The sequence below is a fragment of the Pteropus vampyrus genome, unplaced genomic scaffold, assembly GCF_000151845.1.
Source record: "Pteropus vampyrus isolate Shadow unplaced genomic scaffold, Pvam_2.0 Scaffold36, whole genome shotgun sequence".
NCBI lineage: Eukaryota > Metazoa > Chordata > Mammalia > Chiroptera > Pteropodidae > Pteropus > Pteropus vampyrus.
This window is the reverse complement of record NW_011888817.1, coordinates 5,478,820-5,490,386: the sequence shown is the minus strand read 5'-3', so window position 1 is coordinate 5,490,386 and position 11,567 is coordinate 5,478,820. Positions and strand designations below refer to the sequence as shown.

Here is an 11,567-nt window from a genome sequence, read left to right as displayed (position 1 = left end):
AATTTCAGTTTAGGAAAATCTATTCTGAATAGGCATTGATATGGCGATGACTGAGCTTTGCTTCCAGTTTGGGCAGCCAGAACAGAGATGGGTTTTGAGGAGGCTCCTGTGGCTGGAACAGTATGAAGCAGCCAACCTCTGCTCCCACGCCTGACCTTAGAGGGGATAATAATTGGATGCTGCTTCCCCAGCCTCTTTCATCTGAGGAGTTCAAAGCACCTCACTCCTATTAACACCCTGCAAAGTAGGTGGGGAGTATCAACATAGCAAGCCAGGGAAACTGAGGCCAGCCTGGGGCTGGCTGTGAGTCACGTGTAGGGCCTGGAGCCCAGAAATCCAGACGCCCAGGCTGCTGGACAAATCTCTCATCAGTTAGGACATGAGGATGGGACTGTGTTTTTAAAACCCATACCAGTAGCCATGGTCATGGGTTTTCAAGCTTACCCCATCACCGAGGCTTCAGCTCTTCACTAAAGCAAACCAGTTGCAAATAAGTTGTCATATAGAACTTTGTGGGTTCATATCCAAGCACCCTCAGCTTTAATTCTCTGCAGTCACAGAGTGGAGAAGGATGGAAATAATCCAAAACTTCATTTATAGGCCTTGGAGTGACAGCACGGGCGTTTCTCCTCTAGTAAATTAAGTTTGTAAACCTCCCAATGACAGCAGAATGATTGTCATCATTTCGGAGGGGACAACACAATGCAGAAAAGAAGAGACGTCTGGGTTCCAGGTCTGTTCTTGTGAAATGCAAAAGGGAGGAGAAAGAGCATCCTCCAGCATGGGTGGGATATGGCAACCACCTTTAAGATTTTTTTTTTTCAATTTCCTGATTAAAAATAGAATTAGACTCAATCTCATAACAGAAAAATATAATTACAATAAATTTTCTATTTATATATTTTGTGTATTTTTTTATACATGCAGAGGGATAGTTACATAGCATTTGTATAAGTGAGATAATGTAATTGCTTTCTAACCTTTTTTTAGTTAACACTTTCATGTAATTAAAGATATATAAAGACCTTCTTAATGTTTACATGATAATATTCTCTGGTATGGCTATGACATTGTTTACCTATCCAGACTCCCATGGTTAGCCTCTAAGTCATTGCCAATTTTTTACTGTTGTAAGTAGTGCCATGATTAACATCTTTGTACCAAAATATGTGTCTAAGTCTCTGACTTAACTTACTACAGAATCATAGGAATGAAATGGCTGATGTTTTGCAGGTTCTGGGTTCACATTGCCAAAATGCTTTACCGAAAAGCACCACTCTACATCTCACAGATACTGTCTGAAAGTTCTCCTCTCCTCCAGACCTCACATGGCAAATTGTGAACAACTTCTAGAGGGAGGAAACCCTCTTTGAGTACCTTAGAAGGGACTTTCTTGGTCATTTCCATTAACCACTGACATTAGGATAGATGCATTTCCTGGCTCTGAATTGGGGACCCCAGCAATTGGAAGATAGTGTTTGTAACTTATCAAGCTTAAGAGCAAGGGTGACACCCTAAAGTCCACAGAGCTGAAGCATAGTCAGTCTGCTCTCAGCTGTTTCTGAATTAGCGAAATGCTCACTCCTAGTTGGCTGAGACTAGGAAGCCTGACTTCATTAAGGTCTAGGGGAAGTTCGGTCTAGGATATTCTCTGTCCTTTCTCAAGGCTCCTGAGTAGCGGAGGAGAGTGACTTCAGACCCATCTCAGCATTACCAAGGCCCACCCTGTTTTTGAAAGCAGAGCGGAGGCCCAACTGCCCCCCGCCTCCTGGAGGGAAACCCTCTAGCAAGCTGAGTAGCCACCTTCCTGTCCCTTCCCTTTTCTTCTCTCTTTCCCCTGATCATTGAGCCCTTACCCAGGCTAGTCTGAGCTGCCCTCTCCTCTTTCCGTCCCCTTTAGAAGGAAGAGTCCCAAATTAGCACGTATCTCAACAGCATCAGGCCTGCTGAGGACAGGGGAAGCCATAAGTCTCATTTACAACCCATTGCAGGATTTAGAGCCCAACTAAGATGAAAAAAAGGTGAGTATTGATAAAAATGCTCTAGACTAGAATACATAACAAAGTTTTCATTTTTTTCCCCATCCAAAACACTGACGCAGTCGAGGAGGGAGATGAAAGGCTTCTTCAAAGCCATCCCCAATCAACAAAATCACAAGCAGTATTCTTGCTGTACAAATACAGCTCCCTTCACACTTTCTATATATTCTGGAGCTTCCACATTGCTCTGTGGAACCATAGAAACTGCACAGAAGGGACATTGGGACATGATTTCTCCCAACTCATAATACATACCGGCGATCACACAATCTATTCTGAGTTAAAAATCAGTCCCCTTTACCATAAGACAAGAAAATTACAGGTTAACTACTCTGGAGGAAGAAATTGGGGGGGAGTCTACTGCCATGCCACCTTGAATGTGCCCAATCTCGGCTGATCTCAGAAGCTAAGCAGGGTCAGGCTTGGTTAGTACTTGGATGGGAGACCACCTTGGAATACCAGGCCCTTGTAGGCATTAAAAAAAAAAAAAAAATAAAAAAAAAAAAAAGACATGGGGAGGAATATGTTTTCCTCCTTTTCCTTCCTTCCTTCTCAACAAATATTTATTCAATATCATGATCTTATTAAGTACTATACCTAACCACAAATTGAAGACTCTCTTCAGAGTCTGGGATCTCTCTCTTTTATCTCAAAAGAGTTAACTTTCCCAGAGAGCAGTAAGGAGAAGATTGGGTGGAGATGAGAGATGAATCAGCCTCTGACACCCCCAGTATGACATACCTGTCTGCTGCCCCCACAGACATTCCTGGCTCCTGACTCAGTAGGTAGGTGGGAGTGGGGGAGGGGTGGTCAGAGAGGAGCAGGAATGGGGGTATAGGGAGACCCTGTGAACAGGGCGAAGAATTGAAAAGGCACAAAGGATATAACCAGGTTAAGAAAACCTTAACTTGGTGAATGAGCCAGGAAATTGGTCCACTACACAATTTTTTCTCATTTAAGACAATTCCTTTCTGCTGGGCCCTGGGGTGCCATTAGATTGAGAATAGAGTAAGATTTTCTTGATTCTTAGAAAATCCAAAGTAGAAGCAGGTCAGCATAACATAATGTGGTTCTTTGCAATCTTATTTTTAACTCATGTAACTCCAATATCCAAAACAGACACATGTGGCTTTTTCAGCCAACATGTGTGGAAACAGGAAACCTTGACCACTGGCCTCCGCCCTGTGGCAGCTTCCAGGGAACCTTCTGAACACAACTTGAGAACAGCTGTTGTAGTTTAAAAATCATGGGCCTTAGAGTCAGACCTACTCCACTCCCCAAGCACATAAGAAGTTATATAACCTTGGTATTAGGTTATTTAGCTGTTCTGAGCCTCAGTCCCTTCATATGCAAAACGAAGATGATAATATATATTGCTGTGAGGATTAAGGTATGCCTGGCACATAGCAGTCATATTATGGTATTCTCTCCTCTAGGAAGAAGCAGGAGTGGGGCATTGTTGGTCAGATGAACAATCTTGATGCAAACATCTTGAAATCAGGTTTTCCCGAAAAGGCACCAGACATTTGGACATTGGATGTGTATATGCAAAGGAGTATCTTGCCTTTCTAGAAGAAGCCACAGTGGCCTGTCTGACTCTAATGCCTTAGTCTCCCTAGGGTACCTAGTACCTGGGAAGACACCTCGACCCTCATCCCTCGCCCTCCATCACCTACGCCTGTGGATCCACTAGAGCCAATTTGGGCTTTGCTCTCTTAAGTAATTACATATGAGAGAAGAGTAGATGCCATCTCTAGAAAATCTTTGCAAGCCCTGGGGATACTCTGAAAGTACAGAAATGAGAGGGCTGGGATTATTTAAATCTCTGTGAGCCCAGTCTGTCTAGACAGCCCTGCCTCCTCTCAGAATCAGCTGTATTTCCATTTCCACAACAGAAGACCTAGCACAAAACCTGATTTCCAGACATTTGGAAGGATGGTTTTAAACTAAGTTCTGAGCACCTTTCCTGTACACAAAGCTTTGCCAGAGACAGTGTGGAAAGAAAAGAAGAATGATGGGACAAAGTTACTATTTTTAGGGAGCTCTCTGGGGAGATAAGAAATAAACCCAGGACATAGCTACAAACCCAGAGGTAGAATCAAGTAGATATAAAATCATAACTGAATAAATGTACCTATATAAATGAAAGGAGTTGGTAGAATAGATAGCACATATCCAAAACTCTGTATATATGTTTAAGGGAAAAGGAAGGTGGCTAGTCACCTATTGACCTAAAGATAGGCTTTGAAATTTGGAAAAGGTTAAAAGAATGTGCTCAGGTGGAGAGGACAATGGGAAAGCCACCATGAAATTTCCAGCAGAACCTGGCACTCTTACCTGCTTTGCCCTCTAGAACTAATATTTTAAACTGAGATATAATTCACATACCATAAAATTCATCCTTTTAAAGTGTACAGTTCAGCATTTTTTATATATTCACAAAGTTGTGAAAATATCACCACAGTTTAAATCCAGAACATTTCATCATTCCAAAAGTAACACTGTTCCCATTAGCAGTAGGACTGAAAATTTTTAAATGGCAAATCTAGGCCAGGAAAAGATGGCAAGAAATGTTCACTGAAACATCTCCCTGGGAAACAGTAAGAAAGCTTTATAGAGATTTAAAAAAAAAAAAAACGTCAAAGATAAAACGGTCTGAGACCCTCCTTGTCAGAAGCTGGTGCCTAAGCCAGCTTACATCTAGCCAACTGATTTGATAATATTCCAATCCACAGCATATACTTTTGAAATCCTTCAATACCCACAAACTACCTTAGGGCAGCCCACTTATTTTCCCATATAGGGCAACCTTGAATGGTATAGAGGGAGTAGGCAAACTCAGAAGCTGAGAGGAAAGAAAAGTTTCTTTCCCAGGACCTACCCCATTAAGAGAAACTCATCAGACCTGTCTGGTAAGCGAAACCGGGTCATTCCATAGCTGAGGGGGAGTCACTTGCCCTAGCTGAGTCTCTGCCTGGTTTGGAACCTTGAAACCCAACACATTCCCAGGAAAGAAGGGGAGAAAACACGGGACCCAGATGGCATTGGAGTGGCCTTGCCAACTTCCCCTGTAGAATTACTAGCTCTGATAAAAGCCTTTCAGTTTAGCGTCCCATAGGTGTGGCCAAACTTGGCCTCTGGGGAACCTGATGAGGCTGGACTGTGTTCCCTCAATCTTGCCAGGCAGAGGAGTGACCACTTAATGTGAGGCCTGCATTCTCAGATGGCCTAGTGAGCACGGAGGCCAGCTTTGGCAATAAAGCTTACTCCTTGGGACTGGGCCTGACTGATGATTCTGCTTTTGGCATAGAAACACTGGATAAATCGACTATTCGTGCTAGGATTAATAATGACTAACATGTATAATGGGCTACTTTACGTGCATTTATTTTCTCAAACTTCATAGCAACTCTAAAGAAGAAGGTACTATTTTTTAATCTCCACTTTATAATAAGGATACAAAAGTAACCAAAAGAATCTTAGCCAAGGCAAGCTCAGAAACAAACCCTGGCAGTATGTCTCCAGAACCCAGATTCTTCATGGTTTTCGTTAGAGCCTTTAGTCCAAGCTCCTTCTGATAAAGAAGAGGAAACTGAGGTCCACGGAGGTATAATGGCTTTTCTAAGGTCGCACGACCAAATCAAGGACACACTCCAAGCCAATTCAGGGCTGCCTAGACTCTGGCATGTAGTGAGGACGCCTTGGTGGCCTTTTCTCAGCCGCCCTGCCCGCCAGGCACCGCAGGTTAAGGAGATGACTCAAAGGGAGGGGACTGCTTTTCCGCACCGCCCCGTCCCGCTGCTCTGAGGATGCCTAGCTTTTCAGGCCCGGCAGGTGGCAACTTGTCTAAATGAAACCCGTAAAGCACCGCCCCTGGCGCTCGGCGGGCAGCCGGAGGCCCTCAGTCCCTCTTCGCGTCGCCTTAATTGCCGTGCCGGGAGGGCGTCGGGAAGACACGCCGCGCGGGACCGCCGCTCACTACCCCATTGGTCAGTCGGGACCAGGGGGCGGTACCCAGAGCAGCCCCGTCCCGCGATTGGACAATATCGACCTCGGGCCCGCCTTCCGCGCGGGCTGTGAAAGTGGGATGCAGTGAGGCACCGGGAGTGTTGCAGCTGGAAACCTAGGCGATGGTCTCGGCTGACCAGGACCGGCCTCCACTCCCAGAGGCCCTTCCCACCCAGCTCGCCCGTTTCATTTTATCCCGATCCGCGAACGCTGCGGGGCGTCCTCCTCCTCAGAGCAGGACTTTTAATGGCGGCGTCACACTCCCTTCCCCAGATTGTACTTCCCGCCTCTCAGATCTGAGCACCTGATGGAACTATTCCCCGCTTTCAAATCGGGGGTGCTCAGTGCTGCTCACTACAGCATATCCATGCGGCCCTGTCCTCACACCTCACACCTGAGACTTCACTGGTTTCCTGTCCCCGCAGATCTGAGCTCCTCAGAGGAGACTCAGAGCCGCCTTTGTGCTCACGGTCTGACCCGCCTGAGGCCAGACCAGTTTGTTTGATGCCGCCCTGATGGAGAGAGTTGAACCTCCAGCCTCTCACCTGAAGTTACCAGCCCCAAAGTCTTGCCTGCAAGTCACCAAGCCAGCCCCATGGGAGGCCTGGGCCCTAAATCAGAGGTCCAAAGTCAGGCTTTGTGTAAATCATACACCAATCCCAGTCCCAGCCCTCCACCAATAACTGGAAAAGACAGGAGGAGTGTCACAGGGAAATTTTATTGGGAGGATATATGGTCACACCCAGCAGGCATGCTTTCCCTCTCATCCTGGGTCTTGATCAACTCTCTCTCTCTCTTTCTTACACACACACATACACACACGCACGCACGCACGCACGCACGCACTCATCTCCAGCCTCTGCCACACCATCCGGTTCTCAGCTTCAAGGGTGGGACACTCCTCAATTCCTAAGATCCAAAGGCAGCAGGGGCAGGAGGGAGTTAAGAGGGCAGAAGAAGTGGCCCTATTCTCTGGTCGGGTCTTAAGGAGGGGATGCAGAGAGCAGGGTTGGGTGGGATGACCAGTGGTTAGGAGCACCCGACAGCTGCAGGAAGAGTGGGATCCTCTGGCTCCAAGAGGCTTCGGCTCTGCTGGTCCCTCTCTGTGGAGCCTCTCTGAGCTGGGACAGAGCATTCGGAGAGAAGGGTTGGGCCTCCCACCCCGTACCAGTCCTCTCTGCTGGGGGTGGGGGACTGGAGAAGGCAGGACAGGGCAGGGAGGGTAGCAGGTGTAGCTCAGCTCTGGGGCTCCTCGGGCGCCTCGCCCCCCTCTTCCCCAGCGTTGTCGGCCGTCCACAGCGTCAGGTTGTCTCGCAGCAGCTGCATGATGAGGGTGCTATCTTTGTAGGAGTCCTCGCTGAGGGTGTGCAGGTCAGCCATGGCCTCCTCAAAGGTGGTCTTGGCCAGTGAGATGGCTTCCTCAGGGCTGTTGGCAATCTCATAGTGGAAGACAGAAAAGTTCAGGGCCAGGCCCAGGCGGATGGGGTTGGTGGGTGGCATCTCCTTCTTGCTGATGTCCATGGCTTCCTGGTAGGCTGACCGGGCTGAGTCGATGATGCGCTTCTTGTCGTCACCGGTGGCCACCTCAGCCAGGTAGCGGTAATAGTCGCCCTTCATTTTCAGGTAGAAGACCCGGCTTTCGGCGTCACCGGCCTCCTTGATGAGGTGGGTGTCCAGCAGGCCCAGCACGGTGTCGCACACGCCCCGGAGCTCGGTCTCCACTTTCTCCCGGTACTCTTGCACCTCCGGGCCCTTCTCCTCCGAGCCCTCCTCATTGCTTTTCTGCTCGATACTGGACAGGACCCTCCAGGCAGCCCTCTGGCCACCTACCACATTCTTGTAGGCAACTGACAGCAGGTTTCGCTCTTCACAGGACAGCTCCTCACCCTTTTCCACGGCGCTCTTCATGAAGGCTGCCATGTCCTCATAGCGTTCAGCCTGCTCTGCCAACTTGGCCTTCTGGATCAGACTGGCTCGCTCCATGGCTCTGGGGACAGACAGACAGGCGATGGGCTAACTGGCTGCCTCGGGACCAATGCCGGACTCTGTGCCTCTCCTGCTTTCCGCCTGCCTTTTGGCTGGATGGTCTGGCCCAGAGCAGGGTGGGGAGGGAGGGGCAAGAGGCGGGACTGAGGCCCAGAACCTACTTCCCTCTCCTCCCCACACCCTTTCCGGCTCTTCCTTAAAGGTAAAAGGGCTGGCTATGGGGTGAGTCATCAGGACAGTCAGCCGGAGAAATCTGGGCGTGGGCCCCACCTGCACAGGCACTTTTCCAGGCTCCAGGCTGCCCCCTGTTGTTCAGGGCTTCTATTACATGGGTGGCCCCAATTAGGTGGGTGCCCCCAATTAGGTAGCTGCCCCAGTTTCTCAAATCAGATTCTCCTTCATGATGTCCTTTCAGGGACTAAGGATGGCTTTAGTCACCTGGCCGCCTCAGCCTAGGCAGACTCCCTAAAGCCAGATGCAGGAAGATAGCGTTCCTAATCCTGCCAGGTATGTTGTCCCCTTGGTTCAGGTGAGATCATCTATGTTTAGATAGGGCTGTAGAGTTTCCCAAGCAACTTTTTATCTATGATCTAATTTAATCCCTACTATGTCTCTGTGAGGTGGGCAGGACTGTGACTACTACCCCACTTTAGAAATAGGAATATTAAGACTCAGAGAAAGATGAGATTTGCTCAAAGTCACACAGCTACTTAGTCCCCTGCATCCTATTTCCTTTGGTTTCTGTCCCATTGAGGCCTCTGGTTTGTGAGCTCCAGGCTGGGAGATCCAGAAGTGAGATCCAGGCTTCTTTTGGCATCTACCTGAAATAGTTCCATCCCCTGGTCCTCACTCCCCCTCAGAGTCCTGTCCTCTCTGAGCTCCCAGAAGGCACAGGTGGCGGCTTTCAGGGTACCATTTAATGAGGTGTTTAACGAGCGGCCTCTGATGCTCCAGCCCAGCCTCTGTAATTAGTCACCCAGTAGGTTTGTTGGACACCTTTCCCATCACAGCGCAATTTTCCCTTTCAAGTTGGTGGCCTGTTGCCACTTGTTTGAGGACTTAGCCTCTGGCTCTCCACACCAGGTCACCGGCCCCCTCCAAGCCACCTACCATCTTGTATCAGTGGGGCTCAGAGAGGGTGGGGGCCCTCTTGCTTGCTGGCTGTACCACTTTCCTGCCTGACTCAGCCCGCCCTCTGTCAGCGGCTGGGAAGCAGGCCACCTGGGTGCTCAGCCCAGTTTTTTTTTCCCCAGGGGGGACGCTAGCAACTGGGGAGAGAGACAGGACCGAAAAAAGGAGGTAGTGGTGACACGTACCATTTTGTTTTATGGGGCAGCAGTCCCAGCTGAATGCTACCTCCCTCAGCCTGCTTCTCAGAAGTTTCCTGGTCCCTTCCCTTTGCCCATGGCCCCACCTCTGACCCCTGGGTGGGTTCCTGCTTATCTGCCCTACCCCTAGCTAAAGCTCAGATGGGGCTTAGGGGTGGGGCTCCCCTCACTGGGATCCTGCCAGCTTAATCCTGGAGCCAGGACCATTTCATAGGCCTGTCCCTCCCCAGGTTCTTCTGGTGTCTGAACACCCACCCTCCCCTTCTGGAGGGAAGCTCGGGCCAGAATTCAAGCCCCAAAGATGAGATCTGCCTCTTATAAGAGTAGGGACATGTCTGGGCTGCTGCTACAAGTTTTCCAAGGAAGTAGAAAGGATTTTAGGCTTGATATCCTGAAGGCTTTGCTCAAATCAGATCACCGACACAGAAAATAATGGAAAGAAAATACACTAAAACAGGTCCCCAACTCTCCAGCCACGAACCAGTACCGGTCCGTGGCTTATTAGGAATCGGGCCACACATCAAGAGGTAAGCGGCGAGCAGAGCTTTATCTGTATTTGCAGTTTGCTCTCCAGCACTAGTATCACTGCCTCAGCCCCACCTCAGATCATCAGGCATTAGATTCTCATAGGAGCACCAGTCCCTAGGGCCAAAAAGTTTGGGGACCCCTGCACTAAAATACAAATTTACAGAGAGTATTTTAGGTAGTGAGACTTTAATGTTCCTTTTCCTATCCCTCTTCAAATTATCAATGATGAATGCGTATTTTATTTTTCTGAGAGACAGAATAGCCAAGTATCTTTAGAGTCAGATCACCTGAGTTCAATTCTTAACAAGCAGTTGTGATCTTCGCCAAGTGACTTAACCTCTGTGAGCCTCAGTTTTCCTAAGTGTAAAATGGGGCTTGTTGTGAAGATTAAATGATGGAAAGCACTTAGTAGAGTGGATGGTAACCATTATTATCATGTGAAAAAAAAACCAAACCAACTTTATTATAAACATAGACATTCACAGCATGAACATAGAGCCAGGGTCTATGAAATGAGGGAGGGCCCACACCAGGCTTCAGCCGAAGACCAGATCAAGGCCTGCCAGCTGGGTGTCCGCAGGGGAAATAACGCAGAGCAACGGTCAGATGTGCTCTCAAAGTACTGCCTCCTCCCTTTTCATCTTGAACATTCTTCTGGCCTATTGCAGGTGCTAGGCCCTTAAGGACCTTCCTTTGTACTAGTTATCCAGCCCAGGCTTTCCAAGTCCTGGGGTGAAAGCTGGAGATCCCAGAACACCAGAAACCTGAGAGGCAGGACCTGGCAATTTTGGAGCTATTTCTGCCTCTAGAGAGAGAGGTTCTCTTTTCTATCACTCAAGCCAGGAGGCCTGGTGATGGTTCACACAGCAAGCTCCATGCCCTCAGCACAGCCCTGGGCATGAGAAAGGAAGTCCCTTATTCATCCCCCTCCCCTGCTGAATTTGGGAGCCAGGCTGCCTGACATCTCCTGCCAGCTCTGGCCTGTTGATTCTGACTCAGTTCCTGTCTCAGCCACCTCCCTTTGCCTCCAGGCCTCCATTTCCCAAGTCTATGAGCACAGGCAGGCAGGAGGCAGCAGGTCCTGGCAGGGCACAGAGTTCCACAGTCAGGTGCCTGAGTCAGCAGGACAGGAGCTGGGCTGCAGCCCAAAGGGGCTTTCCTCATCCTGCCTACTATCTCCCAACACTGTATAGCATCTATCCTACCAGCAGGCTCAAGGCCTCTGGTCCCATAGACCAGCGGTCCCCAAACTTTTTGGCACTAGGGACCAATGCTCTCTTGAGTATGTAATGCCTAATGATCTGAGGTGGAGCTGAGGCAATGATGCTAGTGCTGGGGAGCGCCTGCAAATACAGATGAAGCTTTGCTCGCTGGCCGGCCGCTCACCGCTCACTTCCTGCTGTTGGCTCGGTTCCCAATAGGCCACAGACTGGTACCAATCCGCGGCCCAGGGGTTGGGGACCCCTGCCATAGAAAACCAATCCTTCTTAGCTGGTAACAACAGGTTTTGAAGGGTCGTGGCACAGAGAAGGCAGCAACCAGTTGCTATCTATCTCCACTGAGAACAGAAGACAGGGCTCTGAATGCAGCAGGAAGGACTCTGGTTAAGATTCCAGGAAGCACTTCCTAGGAAATTTTTCGGTCTTGGAATGATCAAATTAAACAGGAGACTGGAGGA

General features: G+C 49.0%; 1 protein-coding gene across 1 annotated transcript; it reads right to left on the bottom strand.

Moving 5' to 3' along the window:
* Nucleotides 1–6,746: 6,746 nt before the first annotated feature.
* Nucleotides 6,747–8,143, bottom strand: SFN (stratifin). Its single transcript, XM_011357677.2, has one exon. It carries the CDS (start codon nucleotides 8,028–8,030, stop codon nucleotides 7,284–7,286), a length of 747 nt encoding a protein of 248 aa, XP_011355979.1. The 5' UTR covers nucleotides 8,031–8,143; the 3' UTR covers nucleotides 6,747–7,283.
* Nucleotides 8,144–11,567: the final 3,424 nt, after the last annotated feature.